The sequence below is a fragment of the Heterocephalus glaber genome, unplaced genomic scaffold, assembly GCF_053883595.1.
Source record: "Heterocephalus glaber isolate CG9 unplaced genomic scaffold, H.glaber_assembly_v1.0 deba00001532, whole genome shotgun sequence".
In the NCBI taxonomy this organism is placed as follows: Eukaryota; Metazoa; Chordata; class Mammalia; order Rodentia; family Bathyergidae; genus Heterocephalus; species Heterocephalus glaber.
The window spans coordinates 19185967-19213045 of NW_028258330.1; the positions used below are offsets into that span (position 1 = coordinate 19185967).

At 48.0% G+C, this 27079-nt stretch overlaps 2 protein-coding genes across 4 annotated transcripts in view; one reads left to right on the forward strand and one right to left on the reverse strand.

Annotated features, from left to right (window-relative positions):
- Positions 1 to 6840: 6840 nt before the first annotated feature.
- Positions 6841 to 11493, forward strand: Gfra4 (GDNF family receptor alpha 4). Its single transcript, XM_087188580.1, has 6 exons — positions 6841 to 6886; positions 8679 to 9024; positions 9098 to 9207; positions 9304 to 9438; positions 10336 to 10427; positions 10578 to 11493. The coding sequence occupies exons 1-6, from the start codon at positions 6841 to 6843 to the stop codon at positions 10656 to 10658; spliced, it is 810 nt and encodes a 269-aa protein (XP_087044706.1). The 3' UTR covers positions 10659 to 11493.
- Positions 11494 to 18631: 7138 nt separating this feature from the next.
- Atrn (attractin) overlaps positions 18632 to 27079 on the reverse strand; it is a 195146-nt gene continuing 186698 nt past the window's right edge. For 2 of the 3 annotated variants that reach the window (XM_004840725.4, XM_087188714.1), the window contains 2 exons: positions 25730 to 25844; positions 18632 to 22965 (listed from right to left, as the gene is read on the reverse strand). In XM_004840725.4, the coding sequence (XP_004840782.2) occupies positions 22841 to 22965; positions 25730 to 25844 (240 nt within the window). In that variant the 3' untranslated portion in view covers positions 18632 to 22840. The remainder of the gene's footprint in view (positions 22966 to 25729; positions 25845 to 27079) is intronic. The other variant, XM_021254994.2, reaches the window with a different exon arrangement.

The following is a 27079-nucleotide window of genomic DNA, read 5'->3' on the forward strand; positions in this document are numbered from 1 at the left end:
CATTTGGATGATGGTATCAAGATTTATTGTAAACTTCTAGTACAGCCAACAGTGAGGGCCACTGTTACTTCATTACTTACCCTCAATGCCCAAGCACGAGGGACTAAATGCAACTACTTTATGATGCCACTTCTGTCTCACGGGTACCTGTGGGATTTTAGTTTAGTGAGAACCCAGAGAAGTTAAGGCCTCTGTGAAAGAAGGTGCTGCTCAGTTCCCTGGAGAGGGAGGCATGCAGGGTCATGCAGGCCACCTGGGAGCAGCAGGTTTGGTTGGGAGGCAAGGGTGGAGGCAAGGCCCAGGCCAAGCCCTGATGGGTTTTCCCTGAGACCAGGCAGGATGAGGTGAGCAGTGGGGACTAGCTGGTCTAAATTATCCTGCCAGAATTTAGGGTACAGAGCTGGTCTCTTGTTGTCTGGTACTAGTGCTGGGTTGATTTGGGCCAGAGGACATAGTGGCTGGGTGTGTGAGTTCCATGAGGACTCAAGATTGGCTGGTTGGTGGGTGAAAGGCATGAGTGGTGTATTAGCTCTTGAATTGTCCAGTTTCTCCCCAGCCAGCAAGCCCCTCTTCTCCCAGATGTTAAATCATACAATAGAGAAAATAAGAAAACACTATCAATACACTGCCCCCACTCTTGGCCTTCAGAAGGAGGTGTCTGGACTCCACAGGAGTCCAGATAACAGTGGATCCTACAGAGGTCAAACTCTGCCCTCTTAACTATCACCTAAGGTCACCCAGAACCTCTACTCTTCCTGCAGAGAGTGGAGCCCTGGGCAGCCAGATGGGAGGGAAAGAAAGAAGCAGTGGAAGAGAGATCCCACTCTGAGGGGTGGGGCACATCTGGAGCCTAGGATCACTCCCCCAACCCAAAGAAGGGAGGTGTTCATGCCTCTGAGTGGTTGTAGCCCTCAGGCAGGTGGGAGGGCACACATGCCCTGTGTCATCAGACCTCAGTCTTGAGTTTCCTTACTCATCCACTTTGCCATCTCATAGTGGTACACACCTGAATCCCAGCACTTGGGAGGCTGAGGCAAAATTGCCATGAGTTCAAGGCCAAATTGCCATGAGTTCAAGGCCAGCCTGAACTACACAGTGAGACTTTGGAAGAAAGGGAGGATGGGAGGGAAGAAGGTGGGGAGGGAGAGACAGGCAGATAGACGCAGAGACACACACACACCCTAGAAGTCAAATTGAGTCCCTTCTAGAATCCTCTAGCTCCACCCCCAACTCCAGGATGTGCACAAGCTCCCTACCCAGCCAAGCAGGAACCTGTGTGCAAAACAGAAACACAGGGGTCCCCATAGGTGTCAGTTTGCTTTGCAAAGATGTATTTATAGCAAACACAGGTCTGTATGATAATGAAGGTAATGATAAGACTGTGGGGTAAGGAAAAGAACTGGGCAAAATATTAAAGAATAACAGGTGGGTTTAGTGATACACACCTGTAACTTCAGCACTCTGGGAGGCTCAGGCAAGAGGATCCCAAGTAGAAGCCCAGCCTGAGTAACTGAGTGAGACTCTGTCTCAAAATTTTAAAAAAGGGCATGTAGCTCAGTGTGAAGGCCCTGGGTTCCATCTCAAATACCCCCCCCACACACACACACAGCATCTGAGCCTGAAAGGGAGTAACTGGCTGAAATGTTCTGTCCATGTAGAGTTCAAGAAGGTTAAGACAAAAGGTAATGCTTAGGTAATTAGGTATGCATTGCAAAGGGAGCCACTAACAACTGAAACAGAGGCTATACCTTTAACTTTCAAACCAATAGAACAAAAAAAATCAAATTCAGAGCTCAGGATATAGTTCAGTATTATACGTGAGGCTAGGAAATCCCCAGCACTACCAAAATAATTTTTTTAACTGAAAGAGAATAATAAAATTAGAATAAAAGCAGGGCAAATGGAAAGAAAACAGAAACAAGCCCAAATATGTCAGTAATATAATAAAATGTTAATGGACTTAACATGCCAATTAAGAGTGTCAGATTTGAGAAAAATGTTTTTTTCCCCTTAAAAGACATGCATAAGCCAGGTGTGGTGGCACAGGCCTGTAATCCCAGTATTCAGGAGGCTAAGGCAGGAGAATTGCCAAGAATTTGAGGCCAGTTTGGGTTACATATGAGTTCTAGGCTAGCCTGAACCACATAGTGAGACCCTATCTCAAAAAACCAAAAATAAATAAACAAACAGTATGCATTCCTGAAATCCCAGGTACTCAAGAGGCTGAGGCAGGAGGCTGGCACATTTAGGGCCACCCTGAGCAATTTAGGGAGATCCTGTCTGAAAATAAAAGCATAATAAAGTCTGGGTATGTACCTCAGCACTACCTGGATTCAATCCTCAGTACAAGAAAGAAAAAATGAAATAAAAGGGAAGGAAGGAAGGAGAAGGGAAGAAAGAAGGAAGGAAAAAAAAGAGGGAAGGAGACAGACATCTAAAACATAGATTCAAAGCAAGACTCAAAAAATTAGGACATGAAAAACTATATCCCACAAATATAAAAGAAATCTAGAGGACCCATTTTAATAACAGGGATAAAATAAACTTTAAGACATTACCAGGTGTGAAGATCATCACATAAGATATGGAAGATTTAAAAGGGTAAGTGTGAATGTACCAAATAAAACAGCTTATAATTATTTACTGGAAAAAGTGACAAATTTATTATTACAGTGGGGTATGTGAGTGAGTTCTCAATTTTTGACAAATAAAGTGAGGTGTGGTGGTGCACACCTAGAATCCCAGCACTTGAGAGGCTAAGGCAGAAGGATCGCCATGAGTTCAAGGGCGGCCTGGGCTACATAGCGAGATCCTATCTCAAAAAATAAAAAAAAGGGGGCCTGGGATTTAGTTCAGTGATTCCGCCACCTGCCCCTCAAATGGAAGGACCAGAGTTCAATCCCCGGTACCCTAAATAAATAAATAAAATTTTAAAAAGATAAAGCTGCCAAAAAATAGCAAAGATACTGGCCAGGCACAGTGGCATACACCTGTAATTCTAGCACTCAAGAGGCTGAAGCAGAAGAATCTCAAAGTTGAGGCAACCTGGGCTACATTGAGTGAGGTCATGTCTCAAAAACAAACAAAACAAAAACTAATAAAGGCGATAAAACTGTGAAATGATTGAGAAAAGAAGAAATAAATAATATCAGAAATAAAAATAAGCATATGTACACATATGGCAGATTTAATATATAAGAAATTATCATGCAATTATGCTAATAAATTTGAGAAATTAAATGAAATGGAAAATTCTTAGAATATAACTGACTGGCCAACATTTGTTTAAAGAGAAACAAATGTCCAAACAGTTTTATATTTGTCAGCGAAGTCTCAATCAGTAAACATCTTTCCCCAGAAAGCACCAGGCTCAGATGTTTGGTTCTCAAAGAAGTTCTCCTAGATTTGAAGAAAGGGATCATCTCCGTGTTGCAGAAACCCTTCCAGTGAACTGAACAGAAGTAACTTGTTATGGTTTCGGTCCCTATGTCCCCCAAAAGCCTCACGCAGTCATAGGTGGCTTTTTCAGAGGTGCATGAATCTAGAGGATGTGATGCTGGGATTAAGGGCATGTGATTACTAAACCAGTACTCTGATTGGTTTGGCACTGCCCTAATCCCAGTAGTCTAGACAAGATAGAAGGGGCAGAAAGACACTGTTAAGGTTCCCTTGTTGCTTTTGCTAGTGTGTGGGCTCCATGAACTGTTTCTCCTCTGTGACGCTCCTCTGCCTTGTGCCACTCTGCCTTGGAGCCAGCTGATTATGGACTGAAACCTCTACAAACTGTGAACTAAATAAACCTTTTCCTCCTTTAACTTGGGGTGTCAGGTATTTTGTCTCAGCAAGGAGAGAAAAGTAACTAAGACAGAACTCTTCTCCTCATTCAATAAGACCAACATAATTTCACAGGGAAACTACATGAGATACTCCATGTAAGGGAAAGTGCAGGCCAAATTCACTCATTAATGCACATGTGAAAAACCTAAACCAACAGTTAACAAAACCAAACCCAAAGACATATTTAAAAGGACAAACAGCAAAGTGGTGTGTAAGAAGGAGAAAGAAGAACTGGATTGGAAATAACAGAAATCGGCAGGGCATTCTAGGTCTCCAGCTGTTTATAACGTGTATTCCTCATCCTGATTCATAGGTACTTGGGAGCTCACTGCATTACACTTTACATCTTTCTGCATATTAGGAATATTAATATTTTATACTTTAAAATTATGGCATTAATACCATACATGTGTAAAGTTAGGTTTAAATTTGGCCATAAAAAATAAAATATTATTTGGGAGGCTGAGGCAGGAGGATTGTAAGTTGCACAGCCAACTTGGGCAACTTGGGCTGAAAACCTGGGCTATGCATGGAGATCCTGTTGCAAAATAAAATTAAGATAAAAATAAAGGGAGGCTCGCTTTGCATGCACAAGGCCCAGGGTTAATATCTAGTACTGCAAAAACAGACAGACAGACAGACAAACATAGAATTTCAGATAAACCTTATGGGCTTTATGTCTGTGCTCTTTCAAAATTTTTCTGCTCACTTGGAGTTTATTCAAGACAGTCAGTAACCTTTTTGGGAGATCTGAATTTCTCCTTTCAGGTAATGGATTCTAAGAAGAAAGATTTGCTCATGGGTTCTGACAAGGAAGGTCCTCTGGACCTGACTCTGTCATCAAATTCCACTGTATTTGCATCGAAAGTCAAAACAAATCACTTGCTTTCTTGTTTATCATTTAAATCTTAATGCTGAGGGTTTTGATCTCAACATTTCTTTATGCAATAACACTTTGGTGGAGGGCATGGTGGCATACGCACTCCTGGAGGCTGAGTCAGGAGGATGGCCTTGAGTTGGAGGGCAGCCTGGACTACACAGTGAGATGCTATCTCAAAAAGCCAAAAAACGGGCTGGGGATTTAGCTCAGGGGTGCTGCCTCCTGCCTGGCAAGCGCAAGGTCCCGAGTTCGATCCCTGGTACCAAAAAAAAAAAGCCAATAAATTTTGGTTAGTCAAAACAATGCTGTGTCTCATACTGTAAGACCGAGGGCCTTACCAAACGCTCCGAGGAGCTGACTGCAGCGACGAACACCCGGGAAGGAACACACCGGACAAGTTGGAAAATAAAACAGACCTTTATTAGTCTGGCCAGACGGCACTCCCAAAGCAAAGTAGCTAAGAGAGGCAACTGGCTCAGAGTCCGAGGCTGTTTTATAGGGGGTTGAGGGGGAGGTTAACATGTAGATTCACGGAAAAAAAGGAACAAAGGTTAGTGGTCGACTGTCACGTACTGACGGTCAGCAGACACACACAGTAATGGTCACGACCATATGGTCACAATCGTCACGTACCGATGGTCAGCAGACTCAGTGATGGATTGTTCTACCGATAGTGGGTCCGGGAATATTCGTTCTCCGGACAAACAAGGGGTTGAATGATTTACTTAGGAACTTTGTTTTGTTATAGATTTTATCTACTATCCCAAGACTAACAAGCACATTTTAACCATTAAATTTTAAACACAACAGAGGCTAGGGGAATAACTGAATTTTGAATCATACAGTCCCACAATACTAATCAGAAGAAAACATCAGGTAAGTTCAAAAGAGTCTGCAAAATAACCAGGATTCTTCCAAAGTGTCAAGGATAAGAAGAATAAGGAGAGACTGGGGAAACCACCTCAGATGGGAGGGGACTAAATGCAGTGTGGGATCCTGAATTTGGATCCTGGAACAGAAAAAGAACATTAGTGGAAAAACCAGGCCTTTCAAAATGGTCTATTGTAGGGAACAGGGGAAGGGGACGTTGCCAGAACCTCTGCAGTGAGTCCTAGTCTCCTGTGAGCCATGGCAGTATATGGCGAGTTACAGGGAAGGTAGAAAAATGAGACTTTGAGAAGAAGCTGAGCTTTGAGTCTGATCAGTGCTGCTCTGGGCAGCAAAGACAAAGACCCCCTAGCTTGCAGCACCTTTTATTCAGTACATGGGGAAACAGATGTAACAAGTGAAATGCAGAGTTCAGTACTTCACATTGGGATAAACAAGGTGTAACAAAAAACTGGGGGACAGTGGAAATCTAAGAACAATGAGGAACTGTGCAGATGAAGATTTGGTTCCTCCCAGGGTGTCTTCCGCAGCTGTGGTCTTGTCCTAGAGCATCACAGCATCACGGGATCACTGAGGTCTCAGTTGTGACCCAAGGCCAAAATGCAATTATGTCTCAGAATGCCATACCTGGCCTGTAGGCAGGAGAACTAGGCCTACTCAAATGATTTTTCCCTAGAATTATGTAGCGTTGCTCCCAACAGTCTATGGTTTAGTTAACAGCATTGTACCAGTGTTAATTTCCTAGTTTTAATAATTGCACTGTGATTTACGCAAGATGTTAGCACTGGGGCAGGCTGGGTAAAGGGCGAGAGGAAAACACTAATATGTTTGCAAACTCTTATAAAAGTGTAAAATTAATTAACGAAAGGTTAACTGTAAAATTATTAAGAAAGGAAAATTGTGGTTTCCTAAAGTTACAATATTTGTGGGAGAGACAGCATCCTTGAGTTTCTGTGTGGACATTGCTGGGTGTGTAAGGGCTCTCAGGTCCCTCTAGGTACACTAAGTGCTGGCCGTCACGCCCCAGGTCCGCTGAAGATGAAGCCAGGGGTTCGGGCAAAGTGGAGAGGGCGGGGTGTCATAACCGGCGCACAGGCTCCTCTGGCGGGAGCTGAGAGTCAGCGCAGACACCTGGGCGTCTCCCGCGCTCCTGCTCTGGAGGCGCCGGGAAGGGGATACCTGCCTACAGGGCCTCTGCCTCAGTGGTCCTTGTCCACAGCGGGTCACAGTCGGGCATGGCAGGCTGCTTGAGGGCCGCGCTGCTGCTGCTGCTACTACTGGGTGAGTGCCTATTTCCTCCCCAAGATCCCACCCTGGTCTCTCCGCAGCTCCTCCCTGACAGGACGGGAAAACCAGAGGGCGATTCCAGGAACATCGGGATGCAGGGGGGGGCGCCTGCGGGGGCGCCTGTGCTTAGGAGCCTGGGACTCAGGGCCTTGTAACCCAGCTGAGCTACCCCTCTCCCAAGTCCAGCCTGGTATCTCTGCCCCCGGAACTTTCTTTTCCTGTGCTCACCCCTCCCCCAGCCATCTTATCTCTCCGCAACCCCGCACTCCACTCCTAGTCTGGACCTCACTGCAGCATTGTCTCAGGGGCCTGCACCTGCTGTTCCACCTTCAGGGATGCCCTCCTTCACCTGGGATATCAGGAGGAGGGGCAGAGAGATTCCATGGGGAATCTGGTAAAGGTTTAAAGTATAGATCTTGGAGCTAGGATGCACTGTTTTGAGAATGGAGAGGAGGTTTGGGAGCAAAGGAGCAGGTGGGTCCAAGACTTTAGGTGACACGGGTGCTGCTGTGATCGCTGAGGCCTGGGGTTGTGCCAGGCAAGGTTAGGTGGGAAGGTCAGAGTGCGCCTGCTCTCTGAGCCTTGGGGCCTTCCTCCATGTGGGGGAGAGAGGAAGAGAAAGGTCAGTGGAGTAGGAGGGAAAGGAGGGGAGGCCCAGCCCCTCTCCCCTCAACCCCCTCCACTCCCATACCTGTTTCCAAGTCCTCAGCATATTTGTCCTTCCTGCAGACCTGAAGGCACTGAAGCCACAGCAAGAACCACGATCCCCACCATCCAACCCACAGCCCAGAAAAAAGAGATGGCAAATGCCAGAGGGGGACCCTCTTCCAGCCTGAGGCAGGAGACCCCCACACCCACACAGATGGGCACGCTGGGCCCTTTCCCTCAGACTGGGGTGCCAGAAAGGCTTAGCCTGGTGTTGGTGACCCAAGTCCTAGGAAGGGGCTGCCAAGTCCTCCTGGGTACTCCAGCTTGGCTGGATTTAGGTGTGACAAGCGGCACCTCAGGGCTCAGCTCATCTGCCACAAGACCTCCGATATGACTCTACCATGCCAGGTGCCCCCTCTGGCCCCACGCGGGGTGTCATTTATCTCTGGCCTACTCCATTGAAACGCAGGATGCACCCTGAGGTCCTGTGTTCAGGACTAAGTCCTATGGCTGCCACCTGGGCTTCTCTCAGTCCACATCCCACGGCCAAGCCAACAGGAAACCTCTCCTTGGCTGATGAAGACTGGAGGGCCTGGAAAGCCAGAGACCAGATGGGAAAGGCTGAGTCAGACCCTGACCACACAGGCCAGAAAGGAGGGAGAACCAGAAAGCTACAGACCACCCAAAGTGGCTCCATGAGGAGGAAGAGTGGAGGAGAGGTCAGGCGCCCCAATGTAGCCAGAAGAGAGGATATGAGGTGTCCACGGTCCATAAGTCTTCATTAAGTTGCCACTAAGCCTCAGTGTTTTTCCGTCAGGTGGAACTTGGGGGGGGGGGGCGTGCACCTCCTTTAGTGGTGTGGGACAGTTTTGGGGATGGTGGCTGTGCCCCGGGAGGGTGGGAAGCCTTTTCAGGCGCCCCTTCCATTCCCGACATGGTGCAGGGACCCCCCACAACCTACCGCTGTCCATTCTCGCGAACGTGGTCAGGCCAGCGCCATTAGGCCAGGCCTTTGGGCCACACTGTTCTCGCCTTAGGTTTTGAGTGTCCCTCAACTTCCGAGGGCATGAACGGGGTGAAACTAGTAAGGTGAGCGGACAACTGCAGCCTGCACCATCACCCCCCCTCCCCCCGCCAGGGTCTGTGAGCGTAGCCGGAGGGAACCGCTGCGTGGACGCGGCCGAGGCTTGCACGGCGGACGCGCGGTGCCAGCGGCTGCGCACTGAGTACGTGGCGCGGTGCCTGGGCCAGGCAGCGCCCCGGAGCTGTCATCGCGCCCGCTGTCACCGGGCCCTGCGCCGCTTCTTCTCCCGTGGGGCGCCAGCGCTCACCCACGCGCTGCTCTTCTGCCCTTGCGCGAGCCCCGCGTGCGCCGAGCGCCGGCGCCAGACCTTCGTGCCCGCCTGTGCCTTCTACGGGCCGGGTGCAGTGCGGCCCTCTTGCCTGGAGACCTTGGACGCCTGTGCGCAGAGCCGGGTCTGCAGGTGCGCGGAGGGATGGGGGGGGGGCGGCCGCCGCTCACTCACTGACCACCCCTACTCCCCACCGCCCGCGCAGGCCCCGCCTCCTGGTCTTCCAGGCTTCCTGCCTGCAGGTCCCCAGCGCCCCCGACGGCTGCCTGCGCGACCGGGGACCCCGCTGCCTCCGCGCCTACGCAGGCCTAATGGGTACGCATGATGAAGATCAAGGGGCGAGCAGAGCCTCTCCGGGGGATGCCTCCGCCCTACAGTGGGCTGATGACCGGGCCCTCGGTGTCACCGCAGGCACAGCCATCACCCCCAACTACTTGGACAACTCGAGCGCGCGCGTGGAGCCCTGGTGCGACTGCAGAGCCAGCGGAAACCGGCGGGAAGAATGCGAAGCCTTCCGGGGTCTCTTTACAAAGAACCAGTGCTTGGGTGAGGGGGGAGGACAGTGCTTACTGCCCCTTCCCAAGTCCTGGCGGCGGGAGCCATTTAAAAGGAAGACAACTGAGGTTCTTTGCGACAGCCACGCAGGCACCCTTTCTCTCTCCAACCCCCTTGCCCCCCACCTTTTTTTTGTTCCCTGGGATCGAACTCATAATCTTGAGCTTTCGAGGAAGGGAGGCTACCACTGAGCTAAATCCCTGGCCCTCTCCAACCCCTTTTGTCACCTTACCCCTGGGAGAATCTTTGCCCAGGACACAGACCCCTGGAGGTGCCAAGACTGGTGGGAGGGAGCAAGTTAAAACAGGTTTTCGAGGACCTGGAATTGGGGTCCTCAAGGTGAGACTCCTACTTCTGGCACTTCTGAGCCTCTTCTCCCTCCACGATGCTCTTTCAGGTGCCCCCACTAGTGATGTCATCCCTTGCGTTCCTAATGGTTTTATAGTCTGGAAGTTAGGAGGCCTGAGTTGGAAGCACGACTCTGCCACTTAATGAGAGTAAACTCCTCTAAGCCTTTTTGTGTTCATTTGTGGGAATATAATTGTTGCTCTCCCCCATGAGGCTGCAAGACTGTACCATTTGTAAGCAGGGTGTGATTGCTATGAGTTTGAGGCCAACCTGGGCTACATAGTGAGTTCAAGGCCAGCCTGAACTACATTGTGAGACCCTGTCTCAAAGAACCACAAAAGACAAAAAAAAAAAAAAAAAGACTGTACAATTTGTGAGTTACTCTTGGTGCAGTGGTCCTTGTTTTGTTATGGCTGGACATGCATTTCCTGTCCCAGAAGCCATTCCTTGCAGATACCAGGGACCTCAATTTGTTCAAAGGGAGCTGGGCCCTGTGGAAGGGTTTTCCAGCCAGGTTCCCTGCGGGCTCTTACTCCATAGATGGTGCCATACAAGCTTTTGGGAGCCGGTGGTCTGGAATCCTGCAAGTCCAGTTGGACTCTCACTGGGACCCTGGACACAACCTCCTGCAGGTAGGTGCAGGGAGGAGGTGGTGAACTAGCAGCTCGTGCTCTTTCCTCCCACAGCTTCCCATGCCAAGGTGGCAAGATGGAGGCACTGGGAAGGGGGGCACAGACATTGTCAGGCTGGTGCCTCAAGTCCTCACTCTGCTCCCACCCCAGGTGTCCTCTGCAGGTGGGCCCCTGGAGGGAAGCTCCCTACTGTCCATACTCCCTGTCCTGGCTCTCCAGGCCCTGCTGTGATAGGATGGCAGACCTCAGTCAGCACAGCCAGCTGCCTGCATCACCCACTGTAAAGAGGGTGGTTCACCCTCTCTACGGCCCTTTGTAGGTTTGTCCACCTGTATGCCTGTCCTTTGGAGCAAGGATTGGACCCTGGGGGCCAGGCCGCAAAGCCTCTGGTTTCCAATTCAGTAGAGATTTTGATTGCAAGTCTCTTTTTTTTTTCTTTCTTCTCTTTCTTTCTTTCTTTCTTTCTTTCTTTCTTTCTTTCTTTCATTCTTTCTCTCTCTCTCTCTCTCTCTCTTTCTCTCTTTCTTTCTTTTTTGGCACTGGGGATCAAACTCGGGGCCTTGCGCTTGACGGGCAGGCAATGGAACCACTGAGCTAAATCCCTGGCTAAATCCCTTTCTTTATAGACATGAGACAGTTGGAGTCTCCCACAGGGTAGGACAAGAGAGGGTGGGCTTTGTAGCTGAGATGTCACCGGTGCTGCAGATCTGAGAGACCATCTGGATTCCTAGGACTCTAGGAAACCATATCTGACCCCCAAGCATATAACACCCTAAGGAATGCATCGGAATGGACTTATAGGCAGGACTACCATAGCAGCTACCACAGCCTTTCAGGGCACCCTCACAACTAGGTGTTACCCCCTTTGGATCCACCTTTGCCACAGGGCTAATGTGGCACAGTGCTTCCTTTCCATGATGTGGTGCTGGATGGATACCACCTGGATGAGTGAGAATCCACTCCCTGTTCTGCCCTATCTTGAATTGGCTACTGGCCCGTTTTCCCCACAGTTTATCCTCAACACTGGGAATGGCACACCAAACTCAATAAACGATTGTGCACTGAAGCTGACCTTGTTCTTATGTCATCTGAGTCCTGGGAGCTGGAAGATCAGGATGTGCTGCACATGGTGTGCTCTGCTGTCCTATGTGAGCTCAGATGGTCCCAGAACCTCTCCGGGTTCTGTTTCCTCCCTTACAGACACTAAAATGAATCAACTCTCAAATCCTAGTGGTAGTGATTTTCTTTGTTTTTGCTTCTTCCTTCTTGCTAGTTTTCAAATAAAGAAACTACATTTCCCAGGCCATGGAATGCACACTAGCCAGTGTGATCCAGTGAGTGCCCTGGGCAATGTTAAATTGCCATTCTGGGGCTGAAGGTATAACTCAATGGTAGAGAATTTGCCTAGCATGCATGAGGCCCTGGTTTCTATCTCCAGCACTGGAATAAATATAAACAAACAACAAAAGTAACTAGCAGCAGTGTGAGAGAGTTTGGGGAGAAGAGGGTAGAAAGCTGGGATCTAGGCACTAAGCTTCTGCCTGCTTGCTTCTTCCTAGACAGTGTGGAAACTCCTGACAGCTCAGAGCTGTGCCCTTCTCTAAAGAATCACTTCCTGGAAATACCTGGTGGTGTCCAGTCTGCTGCCAAGGTGACTGCAGCCCAGGACTGACTGAGGCAGGCAGGGGTGTACGGGCTTGGCCTGCCTGTCTCAGGGTATGTTATGGCTATTGTCTAGATGTACCCCCACAGCCTCATGCAGTCATAGGTGAGGCTTTTTCAGAGGTGGCTGAATCTAGAGTGTATGATTGATTTATGGTGCAATGCTAGGTTTATGGGTGCTGGGATTAAGGGTGTATGACTATTAAATCAGTTCACTGACTGGTTTGGCACCACCCTAATCCCAGTAGCCTAGATACAACATAAGAGATAGAGGCTTGTTTTGTCCCTTGTTTGCTTGCTTTGCTGCCTTCTACCCTCCATGAACTGTTTCTTCTCTGTGATGACTTTCTGCCATGCCACCCTGCCTTGCAGCCAGCTGATTATAGACTGAAACCTCTACAAATTGTGAGCTAAATAAACCTTTCCCCTTTAACTTTGGGTGTTGGGTATTTTGTCTCAGCAATGAGAGAAAAGGAATTAAGACAGGGTGGCATGGTCCTGTTTGCTGTTCTGGCTCCAGAGCCAGTGGAGACTGATAGGCTGCACGCCAGCTGATTCCATCCCCCAGCTCATCTCCATCCTTGCCCATCCTGCCCCCTTCACCTACAGTTTCTGGAGAACCTGATCTAAGAGACAGAGATTAGCTACAGACCACCAGGACTTGGGCCTGGGCTGTCCTGACAGGAACGGGGGCCACCAGCTCTGAGACAGTGTGTACATAACTCACACCAAACCCACAAACACTGCTTGCTACTGCTGTCACTCAGCTCCTAGCTTCAGTCAAGATTTGCCTGGTTGTAACAAATCAAACTGGCTTGAGCATACACCCGAGCAGCCCAGGCTTCAAGCACAGCTGTCTCCAAAGATTCCAATGATGTCATCCTTGCTAGTTTTCCCAGCAGCTTCCTTCTGAAGTAAGGCAGGCCCTCACTAAGGGGTAGGGAAGATGCTACCAATGCCTCTCCTTTTAGCAGTCCCAACAGAGAGCCACATCTCTCTTTCCCAGCATTCATGGGCCCTGTTGGGTCCAGCATGGGTTACTGGCCTCCTCTTCCTGTGGCCTGGCTCACCATAGTCACCTGGAATGGGAGCAACAAATTTCCAAAGAAAAAGAAGGTGTTGGGGCAAGCATGGTGACACATGCCAGTAATCCTAGCTGCTCAGGAGGCTAGGATGGGAGGATCACAAGTCCAAGGCCAGTCTGTTTCAAGACCTTGTCTCAAAACGAAAAGGGCTAGGATGTAGCTCAGTGGTAGAATGCTTGCCTAGCAGGAGCAAGGCCTTAGGTTCAATCCCTCGCACCACTTATCTAACAAACATGTTAGCATAGTGAGGCTGAGTCTAGCCAGTCTCACTTCATAGAAATTGAATATTCTCCATCACCTCCTCATGCACAAGAGTGGACAACTCTATGTGGGTTGGGGAGCAGGGGCTGTGTTGGGGGTGCAGGCTAGTGAAAGCATCACTCTGCTCTGCTCCCCAGAGTCACATGGTGGCTGCTGGCTCAAATGAAGGATTAAGTCTGCTAATAGTCATTTTCTTATGTGAAAGAATGTTTGGCTTTGCTCCGTTTTCAACTCAGATAAAAGCAAAATGTGGATATTTTAATTTTTTATTATTTTTCTTTTTTTTAGCAAAACATTTATTGATACATTTTAGATATACATAATAACACTCATCACAGGGAACTTGCACCTGTATAGGATATGTCCTGCCTCTTCTTTTTTTCTCATTCCCCCTCCCCTCAGGCCCACTCCCCTCCCTATATACAAAAACTTTGTTTCCATTTTTTCCTTCTATTTTCACTTTTTTCTTGTCCCTTCTTTCTTTTCTCCTTTCCCCCTCCCTTGTTCCCCTACCCATTTGAACATTTTCTTCCCTAAATGCAAATATTTTTAAAAAAGTAATAATGATTTAAAATAAAAATAGAATTATGGATAGAAAAGCACAGGCATATTCCTTCCAACAAAGAGAAGACGATGTCAATAGAACCAATTTGAAATGGTGAGACTGTTCCATGGCTGCTGGTGGTCCCAAAGATATGTCTGCATCCAGATCCCTGGAACCTACAGTGTTACTATTTATAGTGGCAAAGAGAGAGCATCACCTTACATGGCAAAAGACAGGGCTGAATTCGGGTCTGGACAGAGGTGCTTAACCTGGATTATCCAAGTGGGTCCTGAATGCAATCACCTTTCTTCTTTTAAGAGTGATGCAGAGAGAGGCCGGGGCGGGGAGGCACCAGCTAGACACCCAGAGGACAGGGCTGTGTGAAGACAGCAGAGATTGCAGCTGCCAGCCAGGGGATGCCAGATCCACCAGGACAGAAGGGAGCATGGCCTTGCCAACACCTCAGGGTCAGATTTCTGGCCTCCAGAACTGTGAGAATACTGTGTTTAATTGGTTACGGCAGCTCCAGGAAACTAGCTGAGTTGCCTAAGGTTGTTAGGGTTTGGTTTCTGTTACTTCTACCTAAAAGGACCTGGTTATGCACAGTGATGAAGTCTGGCCAACTGTCTCAAGGCCGAGTCTACCTGTGCCCCCAAAACACATGTGAGTGTCAGCCTCTGTGTCTGCCAGGCAGCTGTGACTCTCATGTACACACTGGGATATTGCAGACCCGGCCCTGGACTGTACCCTGTGGCTGGGTCTCTTTACCTGTACCCAGTGCGGATTCCCCAGCTGGCAGGTGGCCGGGGTTGGGGCAAACAGAAAGGCAGGTGTTGGGCTGGAAATGTCCATGTATTTTTGTTGGAAACTTCATGGCTCATGAATGCCTCCCTGGCTGACAGCCCAGCATCTGGGAACAAAGCTGATGTGGAAACAGCACATTGCCCACCTCCCCAAGTGAGTCAGGCCAAGCTCACAGAACCAGCTGGTAGACACTGGCCGGTGAACTCTCACGAAGGCTGGGAGGAGAGTGGCTGGGCAAGGTTTCCAGAGAGGGACCCAGCAGGACAACAGCTCTCCAGGGAGTCTTGGCACACTAGGAAAACAGGCAGGCACGTGGTTCCACATTGCTAGGCTGAAGTCTGTGAAGGACCGGACTGAAGGAGGTCTTGAGAAGCTGCTCTGCCAGGGACATGTCACTCCATACCCAAATAAGCCTTCAGATCAAGGCTGATGTTACAGAGGGAAAAATGAGTAACCACATAAGTAAATAAAATACACAGCCAGGTGTGGTGATGCACACCTGTAATCCCAGCTACTCAGGAGGCCAAGGCAGGAGTATAAAAGTTCCACTTAGTGAGACCCTATATTAATATTTTTTAAAAATTTATTATTTATTAAGTTTTTTTTTGAGACAGGGTCTCAGTATGTAGTTCAGGCTGGCCTGTATAGCTCAAGTTGGCCTGAACTGTCAGCGATCCTCCTGGCTCAGCCTCCAAAGTGCTGGGATGTGTTGGCAGGTGTGTGCCAACATGCCTGGCAAAAATTTTTTTTAAGGACTTGGGATGTAGCTCAGCGGTAGAGCCCTTGCCTACTATGTGTGAGGCTCTGGGTTCAGTCCCTAGTACTACAAATAAATACACAAACTCAAGAGACAGGTGTTAAGGGACAGGAATTAAGCAAATGAGAAGCAAAGATGGGCTCTGGCAGTAGACTACCTCTTTTCAGCACACTCCATACAGTCTCTGGGGTCAGCTGTCAAGTCCCTTTCTTTTTTAAATTTTTTCGGTACCAGGGGTCAAACTCAGGACCTTGCACTTGCAAGGCAGGCATGGTGCCACTGACCTAAATCCCTGGCCCTGTGAAGTCCCTTTTTTGTGCTGGGGAGACCAGGTAGAAGGAAATCCTTACCAGGCATGTTGCACAGTCATGTGCAGAGCCACAGGGTGTCTGTTCAGAAGGGACCCACAGATCCATGGGGTTGGAGACTCAGACACCAGGAATAACATTACCGCTGGTGAAAGAATTTTCCAAAATGATGACCAGGTTATGGTAAAACTTAAGAAAACAAACTTCAGTCTGCCTTTCATTTAAATGGTAGTTGCATTTCTGAAAAATTGTGTGTTAAACCAGCTCAAATATTTTGTGTTTATAATATGGTTAGATTCTATGCTAGAATAATTAGAAACAAATTTTTTCATCTACACAAATAGCAGCAAGACCCCTGAAAGTTGGGTGGCATGCAGGTCGGTTCCTCATGCAGGTCTCACATCACAGGGTGTCTACCTTCATGCCCATCCACCAAAGCACAGCCATACCTCCCTGATCAGTGCAATAGGCAAAATTGCCACCTAGTCCCCAGATGTTCCCTGGAGGCAATCCTGTGTCCACTGAGAACCATTGCTCAACATGTCCCACTCCAACCTCACTTTATCACTGCTATTCAGCCTGCTTTCCTTGGGCCACCCCACCTGCTGCCTCAGGGCCTGTGGACCTGCTGCTTCCAGTTTGGAATGCTCTGCCACCACCTCATCAAAATGGCCTTCCTCAGCCACACTGTTCGATAGTAATCCCCCCAGTACTTCCTACCCGCAACCCAACTTTTACCTCTCTTCATAGAAGCTACTATCTGACATTTTATTTATCATTGTAGATACTAGGCTGAAAACTCGTCAAGGATAAGAGATTTTTATGTTTTGCTCCCTACAAAATCTTTGGTTCCTTCACAATGCATGGCCCTGTTGTGCTCATGAAAAAAACTTGAATGGCCAGATGAATAAATCTAGAGGAATGATAATTAACTCACTTAGGCAGGGTAAGATAGCTATTTCCAATGATGAATGTAAATGTATTGTATACCTAAAATGTACCAATAAAAGAATTTAAGAGAGAGGAAAAAAAGAAAAGATAGCTATTTCCCATAACTCTCTTCCACAAAGTCACCCAGGGCCCCAGGTTCTTTGACTCTGTTGCAATACCATCTTCCACATGAGTAGAGAAGGTTGATGGCCGGAGGAGACAGTCTTCAGAGCCCTGACAAGGCTGTGACACATCATTGACAAGGACTGGTCACCTGTCTCCATCCAGATGCCAGACTCGTGTGCAATGTAGGTGAAGCTGGGGGCTGAGAAGGAGGAAATGGTGTGCTGAGCACCTAGCCAGTCCTGGCACAGTTGCTCTCCTTGTCACCAAAACCCACTTTGCTCTTCCTCCCCAATCCGAAACACAGGCATCCTCTCCTAGGGGGACAGTATGAGTTCCATCACATCCAGACCTCCAGGTGATTCTCTGAATTAACAACTGACCCTCCCCACCCCCTAAGAGGCAGGGGTGAGTTGGGGCAAGGGACTCCCATTAATCCTCTGGTGCAGGCAGGATGGTGGCTGGTACACAGCAATCACTGGCTTTCAAATCCTGCAGGCTTGCCCTAGGCGGGGAGGTCCTTGCCAAGCCTGGTTCTGTCCTCTGGACGCCTCTTTCATGACTGTTCTTGCCAGAGGGTGGCCTTCCTCAACCATTAGAATTTTGTTTGTTTTAATGGCTATACTCATGGTTTCTTAAACTTACAATTTTCTTCTTTGTGGTCCTGGGGATTGAACCTAAGGCCTTGCACATGCTAAGCAAGTGCTGTACTCCTGAGCTACATCCCAGGCCAAACTTACTACATCCTTTCGGTATTTGTTGTTTCCCAGGCAGGCAGTGACTGCACTGCATTCTTGGTTCCTTCCTGGAAAGTTCCATATTGGCTTTATTCTTTGCTTCCTCCACATGATGGCCTGAGGTTACCAGGCTCAGTGGTGAGACCACCGTCTCCCACAAGGGCCAGTCACTGTGTTTAAGTCTCACAGCTCTTGGTTGTTCACCAGCAGCTCCTGTTGTTTGGGGCTAGCAGTTGGTTTTTTCTACACTGCAGGGTCCTGGATGTAGGACTCCCCCTCCCCTTTACCTTCTGCTTGTAAACTGGATGATTCTTTGTAGACCTCAACTTTCTTGTGATTCCTTGGCCAAAGCAGCAATAACAACACATGCCACATTCTGTTAATTTTCCAGCTTTTCCCTTCAAGCTGAAACTCAACAGGCATGTGATTTGTTTTCCAAGTTACCCAACATGACAGCCTTCCCAGACGTTTTGCCATTGCTTGGCGGGGACCTCCAGTGTTCCTCCTGCTGTTTTCTCACTGCCCACCACCTGGCCGCTAAGCCAAGGCCAAGTGTTCTAGGTTTAGGTTACAGGTGCATCACACTTCAATTTGCTGCTAGATCCAGATTTAGCAGTTTGGAAAACCTGGAGACACTGGGGAGCCTATGAGGAGATGGAGAAAGAGGGGCAACTGCAGAAAGCAGTGTGGTGAGGCCCAGTACAGCCTGTCTCCTCCCAGGGCAGAGCTGCTCTGTGGGTGCACACAGGCTACTGTGGGACAACTGAACTTCTGGACTTCCACCCACCATCTGCCCAGTGCCGAGTTTCACCCTGGAGAGGGCTCTGGGCAGTTTTACACCCTCACCTTCCTGACTGCCAAGTGCTTCCATGGAGGAAGTCTGAAAACTAGTAACATCTTAAACATCTTTTTCCTTTTCTTAAGGTTCTAATGACCAAAATGTAAATATAAGCAACAAAACCAAGATTAAAATTAAGCACTCAGAACAAAAGCCACATTTTTACCAGATCTACTTTTATTTCAGAAGGAAGTTTGTATTATAGTATTTACTTTTGTTTATATACAGGTGCTTCACATTTGTGTTTAAAATGCACAGACCTCCCTTAATTCTCATGTTCCTGCTTAAATTAGCTGTTATTTTACAATACAAAAAATACCAAAAAATTGCAGTCCTAAATGTATGTATAACACCCACAATCCCAGCAATGAAATAGTTTACAATACTTACTCCATATTTACATGAGTACAATAGATGCTAAATTATACATATTAACAAACTAAGCTTGAATCCAAACAAAACGAAAACGTAAATAACTATAAAACAAAAACATTTCTAGAGCCAGAATTAGTTCAACGAAACAGGCTTCACTAGTGTTCAGAATGTTTTGTGCACAGATTCATTTACTGAGTCGGTTCCATTATTGCCTTTGGAAGGGTAGGTGCCATCTTCCCTCTGCTCTCCAGAGCGCCCCCTGCAGGCAGTCGGTGAGCTCACGCGGCTGGGCTCAGTCTCCATGGGAGGAGCTGCATGGTAGGAGCTTGGTCAACAGGGTAAACATTGCGGGTGTCTGAGCGGGAGGGCAGCCAGAGCACACTCCGTTGACAGGAGGCTTTCCTGGTTCTGTCCTCAGGATGGCCCGGTCTCAGAAACCAACCCAAGGAAAGCTCTCCTGGGGTAACGGGTGTGAGGCATTTAGAATTTTCTGTAATTCTAAAGAGCTACTTTTTCATCTCTGTCATTGCCCTAGCATTAGCCTAGGTTAGTAAGTGTTCAGTAAATATTTGTTGAACGAATAGTTGAGTTCAGGGAATGGATGAAGGATAGTCATGAAAGCAACACCATCCTCCTGAGGAAGTGAATCACCTCCCCACCCCCAATCTGCTACTTTCTGAAGGAGCCAGATGGGCCCTGCAAGGGAAAACGACTTTTCCTATCCAGAGTGCTCGTCTCCTCTGCTTCCTAGTGAATCTTACAGATATTCCAGCATTTTCCTGTTGCTGATGGTCTTCCTCTAGGTCAGCTCAGAGAAGTAAGGGTGGCCTGCTCTGCACCGCTTTCTCATCTTTACAGGTGACTCTCCCTGGACCTCCCCAGACCATAGGGAGGGACTGGAAGTGGAGAGCAGGCTGGGCTGTGAAAGCTCCCTGGGAAATGGAGCTGTTTATGAACAAGCCTCCACCTTCCCGCCCTAGTTTTCATTATAAAAGACTATGGTGCTCAGAAATGGTCATTAAAAATTTAGTCAAAGCCACAACAAACGGCAGCCTGGAGAACCCGTTTTGGGAGTCTGACTTTCACAAATTAGTCTTTGAATTTAAAGACTAGAGAAACAGCTTTCACATTGATGGGACTGGTCACCCCTTGTGCCCTAGAGTCTGGAGGGCTACCAGGTTGTCAAGGAGCATGCTGAGCGACAACAGTGACAGAAACTCCTGCTTCCAGAGCTGCCTTGAGCACTGCCTGGAATACAGCCTCACTGCCCGAGTCATGGTAGGTCCTGACAGACCTGTTTGGAGCTAGCTAGCAGGTACCAGGTGCAGCCAACTACATCAGTGCCATGCTGGCCTGGTTCTTGGTTTCATTATGAGTAGAGACAGGATGTTCCAGAACTTGGATACCCAGTATATAACACAGAAACATATTAGGTCAAACATATTAGTCAAACTCAGATGTTACATTTAATAAAAATACATTATGCTCTTTTTCTGATTTATGTACACTCCAAATGTCTGAACATTCTGCACACTACTGTATCATTATGTACAAGTGCAAGGTCAATGTTTCCACGAGTATGTTATGTACAGACTCTCCTGCGACACACACAGTTACCAATGACAATGATGACGCATTCTCTCTCAGTAACTGGCTCCAGCTGTGCTCCTCTTCCTCCCCTTGCACCCTTCTTCTGCCCACAGCCTGGAGGAAGCTGTTTGCTATTGGCTGCAAAGGAGAAGCAGGTGGATTCAGCTGTTTCTCCACAGTTGGAGGAGAGTGAAACCTTACTTGCTTTTTCCCTTCTTTTAAAAAATAAACATCTATTAGAAAAAAGAAAAAGACATAACAAGCTGGCTGGGGGTCATGGTGTATGTTATTTCAAGGCATGAACAAATATGGGGAAGAGACTTCTTTGGCCAAGGAGATTTGGTCCTTAGAACAAGGAAGATCTTCCTTGTGGGAGGACAAGCCTTGTGGCCTCCTTCTTTACCAAGAGGCCTCCTGGCAATAACAGGGTGAGTGGCCAGGTGCTGCAGGCGCTCTGTGGGTGGCGTGTTCTGTAGGGGTGGGGGAGCTCCTGACAGGGTCTTTTCTAGAACCGTCTGCTCTTTAAGAGTGATGTGAAAAGGAAGCTTTTGAGAGGCAAGTCTCACAGTAGAGGTGTTTTGTGCATCAGTGTTTTATGGTTCAACTTCCTTGGAAACATCTTTCCAGAAGCTTCTTCACAGGAGTGGGGTTGGTGTTGGGTTGGAGATAAGACCTCCTCTCTAGGCACTGCATTTAAAGGTGAAATGCCACGGTTTTGTTCTTTTGAGTGTTAATTTCTCCAAATTCAGACTTGAGCACTGCTGTCCAAAGGTCCATCCTAATCAGGTAATGCCAGAGAATTGCAGGTTTTGAAGCACAAGAGATCATGGGAGGCTGCTGCATAATGCCAGAGACAGAGCACCATAAATGGGGAAATGCAACATCCAGGCAGTACCCTGTGGGAGGAGAGCAGGGCATTGATCTACCCCTTAAATTTGGACATCTTCTGTTTGGCAGCACATTCCCTCCTGTCGATTTTCCCATGTGCTTTTCACCCTTATCTGTGTTCTCTGCCCTCCTCAGTCATCAGTGCAGTTTGGGAGGAGGACAGGTGGTCTAAGCCCTGCCCAGGAAAAGGGGGAGACAAGTCCGAGTACTTCTCCAGGCTCTGGGCAGGTGCTGCTCGACAGCAGGGGGCTGTTCCCCTCCTGGTGTCTACTCCACCCCCAGCTGAGGATGGGACCCAGGTTCATAGCAGGCTACAGAACACAAAGCCGGTCTTTGACCCAGATGTCCCAAGCACACTCAATGCTTGATTCTGCTCAAAGGAGATATGTGACATGAATGAGTCCTTTCCTCTGTGGTTACCTGCCAGGGGGAGCCCAGAGGGCCAATCAAATATCAGGACTAGACTGACACCAGGTAGGGGCAGGTGACACATGGGGACCACAATTTCTCAACAGTGTACTTTTGGAGAACAATAAAAACAGGCACGTTCACAGTTCATTTCTGCTTTCCTCAGTCCCTGCCGCTAGGTCAAATGTTCCTTGGGGTGAGAAAATTCTTTCCTGGATGCAAATTAGATTTTAGAAAAAGAGCAGACTGCCAATGGTAGCTATTTAAAATTTACAAGAATGTAGGAATGCAATTATGTAAAAACTTAGGCTCACTAACTTTCCAATTGCTAGATCTATTTAAAGTCTAGGCACTTAGTGTGTGTATATGTGTGTGCACGTGCGCATGTGCGTGTGTGTTTGAATGAGAGAAAGAGCAGGACAGAATTTCAAATGGATTACAACTAAATTAAGTTGCTATTGAAAACACCTATTACATCCACTTACATTCTAAGTAACACTGCTGACTTTGACATTTAATTCAGCCCCCTTCTATCTTAGTCTGACACGATTCAAAAGAGATAGACCATTATTAATTCTCAACTAGAAAAAAGCTACTTCCTGGAAGAAAGATAATCTGCTGAAACTGTGCAAACATATATGGCACATCTTTAAAAAAGATAGCAGGCTTCAGGTGAAAACAAGTTAATTCATCTGAGTAGTTTGTAAAAGACCACACTGAAGAACAGAATATGAAGGTCTACTTGTGACCCCGTCTTTCCATTTTTGCAGTTGAGACAGTCCCAAGAACAGTTTCCACATGCGAACCGCGGCATCACTCCTGACTCTCTCTCTAGCTCTACACTGACCTCCACCAACAAGTGGACCACCCCTGGACCTGAAGGTAAATTATTTCCTATGCAAAAGTAAAAGGTTAGATGCTGGACATGGATGGGAGAAACTGTCAAAGAAAGTTTGTGATCATGCAGATGAGTTGGGTGCTTCGAAGGTTTCCAGTTTTTTGCCCCACACGGCACCATTGCGCCCCTGCCTGTGCCATCCCCTGCAGACGGCTCTGGTGGGCCACATGCCCCCATGTGCATGGGAGAGTCCCTGGCCCCAGCATCAAATGCAGGTTCCAGGCTGTGCAGGGGGCTGCTGCTTCCGGTTTCTCACTGCTCCTGACTTTTCTTTGTACACTATTGGCATCTGCTGAGAAATGTCCACCAGGGCGCTGGCCACAGCAAGACCTTGGGAGAACACACAGAAGGGGACACATGTCAAGGAGCAGTTTGTTTTTGTTTTTAAATAATTTTAAAATTTGTTTTTTACATTACCATGGTGCAAATTTTTGGGGGGGGGGGTACCAGGGATCGAACTTGGGACCTTGCGCTTGTGCAGCAGGCACTGGAACCACTGAGCTAAATCCGCAGCCCCCATGGTGCAAAATTTAAAAAAAGTACACAGTGAAGAGTCTAACCTCTACTGTGCACCTTCCCCTACATTTTCTACCTCACCTAGGTAAACCTCTTTATTAATTTCATATTCTTCCAGGGTTTATTTATGCAAATGCACCTACATACCCCGCCCCACTCTTTTGACACAGAAGGTGTAGCCTGCTTGTCAGCAGATGTCCGTCTGGCAGCGGGAATGTGGAAGAAGACTGTAGCTGTGCCCTTTCTCCTGCCTGCCTCCAAAAGGGGGGCAAGAAAGGCAGGGCGTGGTGGCACACTACTATAATCCCAGCACTCAGGAGGCTGAGGCAGGAGAATCACTGTGAGTTTGAGGCCGGCCTGGAATACAAAGTGAGACCTTGACTCAAAAAAACAAAAAAGGTGGCAAGAAAAAGCTGCATGCTTTAGCATGAACTTCAGATTCATCCCACACCATTCACTTGGCATGGGTTATTTTTATATCCACACTGTGATGCAGGGCAGGGTAAACTCTAGGGCCAGGTTTTGGAACAAGCAAGATTCTTTAAGCCTCCCATGTCTCAGTTCTGGATTTGTAAGATGAGCACATTAGCTGCACAGGGCCAGTGGGAGGAGTCTGTGAGTGAATTTCTTACCTCTTACTCTCAATCACCCCCCTCCCCAGGGGGGATGAATAGTCCTTCTATATTGTAATGAACCTGGTGTTCAATGGGCAGGTCAAGGTACTAGGAAAGCTGGATCCCTAACATTACAGAGGTGGCCAGCCTGAGCTCAGAGCCCCTCTGAGGCTGCCCTTGGGGGCTGTCATTGTTATCCCCCCTCTGCTAGGCCTGTCAAATGGGGAGGAGAGAAGGATGGCTCTTAAGTGCCTGGTTTTGTGGTTAGCACAGTGGAGAATCCACACCAGTGACAACTGTTATGGCAAAGTCAGATGTTCTAGAATTCAGAAAAGGGCACCAATTTTGTGTGTGGGGACCTGGAGGTGTGGCTTAGTCATAGAACACTTTCTTAGTGTGTGGCAGGCTCTGGTTCCATCCCCAACACCCCCCCCCCCCCAAAAGTTTCTAGGTATGGTGGCATACACCTGTAATCCTACCTACTCACAATGCTGAGACCTGAGGATCCCAAGCTCAAAGCCAGCCTCAGAAACTTAGAGAGACCCTGTCTCAACATCAAAAGGGCTGGGATGTAGTTCAGTGCTAGAGTGCTTGTCTTGCCTATATGTGCAAGGCTGTGTCTGATCCCCAGTACCACAAAACCAAAAAAATGTTCACATAAAATTGGAGTTGTAGAAGGGATTTAAAAGATGGCCTTTCTGTTGGAGTGGGCCTTGAGCAGCGGGCAGGGCCTCAGCAGGCTTTCCAGGCAGCGGGGTGCACCAAGTGTGTTGCCACCAGGGACCTTGCTCCAGGGAGCACCAGTATTTGCAGAGCTAGGTGGTGAGAGGAGACACCTACACCTGAGTGCTAGGTCATGAGCCATGTTGTCCTCAGTACTGGCAAGACTAAATCAGAGTCTCAACTCCAGGAATCCTGAGGTAAGGTAGAAAATGAATCCTGACCTCGCCATCTCCGGGGCCTCCTCTGTGAGGATACCACAGATCCCTGCTGCTGTGTAAACTGAACCAGAAGCCTTTCTGGTCCACAGGTGCTCTGAGGGGACACGTAGCTCAGGCCTGGACATCCTGGGCATCCTTTCCCCCCAGACTCTAGGTCATCTTTGGTGGAGGCCACCATGAGCTTCAGGATCTCTGTATATGAAGGCTAACATGTTAGTGCTGCTTGAGGTATCCCTATGGAGTATGTCATAATTAAACAAAGTATTTCCAGAACTGCATTCCATAAGTGCCTCTGTGTTCCAAGTAAGAGAATATTTATGCAAATCATGATTCATGTATTTGATGGAAAGGTGTACAAATATTGGTACAATACTATGTGGTAAGCTGTAAAAATATTAATGACAGTTATATGAGAAAGGAAGAATGAAAATTAGATCCATATAGTCATTCCAACTAAATTGCTGGCAAAGGCTAGAAAGAAAACAGAATAATAAAAGTTGGTGGGTGTTAGCACTGCAGAACTGTGAGTGAATTTTCGGAAATCTCCTTTATGTTGTTATTATGGTTGTCTGTGACTTCTATTTCAAACATAGTAGAAAAGCAAAAGAAACACAGTGGGGCTAGAAATACCAATGTAAGGATCACGAGCTTTGAAGAGACAGTGACAAGCCAGGGGTACGGAGATGACCAGCAGGGGAGGATGGAGTGCAGGGGAAGGCAGCCTAGATTCAGAGAATAAACAAACAAAAAAAGCCCGGAGGGTGCAGCAGAGCCAGAGGGTCTAGGAACATGGGGGCAGAGGAAGGTGTGGTCTGAAGTATCCTCTACCACTGAGAGGCTGAGGAAGGCTGGACTTCTCCAGGTAAGGTCGGAATGGTGACCTCAGGAACAGTTTTTGGAATTAAGTGACAATGGCATTATATGACATAATCCTTGCCATGACAATCTTGCCGTTTTGTGCTGCTCTCTGTGAAGGAGAGGCTTCCAGGGCCTGGCTCCTTCACAGTCTCTGCCCCTACTTACCTGACTGCCCAGGAGGAGGTATCCCACCCAGGCCTCGAGGGAGCCTCACGAACACAGAAAGGACTGCAGCTTTGTTGCCAAAACACGGCTCCAGGGCAATGGGCTTGGGAACGGTCTGTGGAAGAAAAGAATTACCTAAAGTGGTGTTCCTCCAACTCTCACCTAGCCAGATACTTCCTGCTCACTGGTGCTTACAAGGACCACAATTTGAGGTGCATAGAAGAAACAGAGGTTTTTTTGTTTTTTTTTTTTCTGGTACTAGGGATCGAACTTGGGTCCTTGCACTTGCACAGCAGGTGGCGAAACCACTGAGCTAAACCCCCGGCCCGAAGAAACAGTTTTTAACATCCACCATGAGAAGGACGGTACTGCTTGCTACCTTCTACAGAGTTCCCCACATCTACTCTCCTTGAAGGTGGCCTGAACTGTTGGGAAGGTGATGTCTAGGTGACTTCATCTGGGCTCTGTACTTTTACTTAACTTGAAACCCTAACTCACACTTGTAGGTCACAGACAGATATTTTCCAGAGTTCTGCGTACCTGGCTCACACGCAGACCCTGGGATTATGGAGACTTTTTTGTAAATTGAAGCTTATTTCATCCTCTGGCACTAAGTAGATAGGTCCCTGGATGAAAGCGCCTGGAACAGCTGGACAGTTCACCCAATAGATTCCTCATGGACTCTTTGGATGCACATGGGTCTGGAAAATATGTCCTCACTTTCTATTGCAGCCTTTAGATGTGATATGCAAAGATGCCCCCTGTATTGGTTTCTGTTGCTATGCAGCCAACTTAGCTGTTTACAAAATAGCCCTTTACTGTCTTATGGTCCTGCAGAGCAGAAGTGGATGCAAGCTCCATGAGGCTCTCTGCTTAGAGACTCAGGCCTAATTATGTCCACATCAGCTCTGGACAATGCTCAGCCTCTCTCACGTGGGACTGGCAAGGCTGAAGTCAAACTGTTGGTTGTGCTGTGCTGTTCTCCGGGGGTCTGGAGGAAGGATCTGCTTTAAAACTCATTCTGGTTGTTGGAGGATCCAGTTCCTCATGGATGGAGGTTGAAGGGTCCCCATTTCCCTGCTGGCTGTGTGAGACCTGAGTGACTCCATTTTAAAGTCTTGGCCCCATTTTAGAGTAAAGGTGGCCTGGACATAAATTCTAGTTCTGAGAAAAACCACAAGATGCACTTTGGCCACCTGCCTGTGATAATGTCCAACAGTCCCCTAGCAACTAGCCTAGCGACAGCTAATCGGTAGCTGCCTCAATGTCCCAGATGCTCTTCTCGATGGCCTGCAACAGCTAATCAGTAGTTACCCCAATACCCCAGTATCCCAGATGTTCTTTTCGATG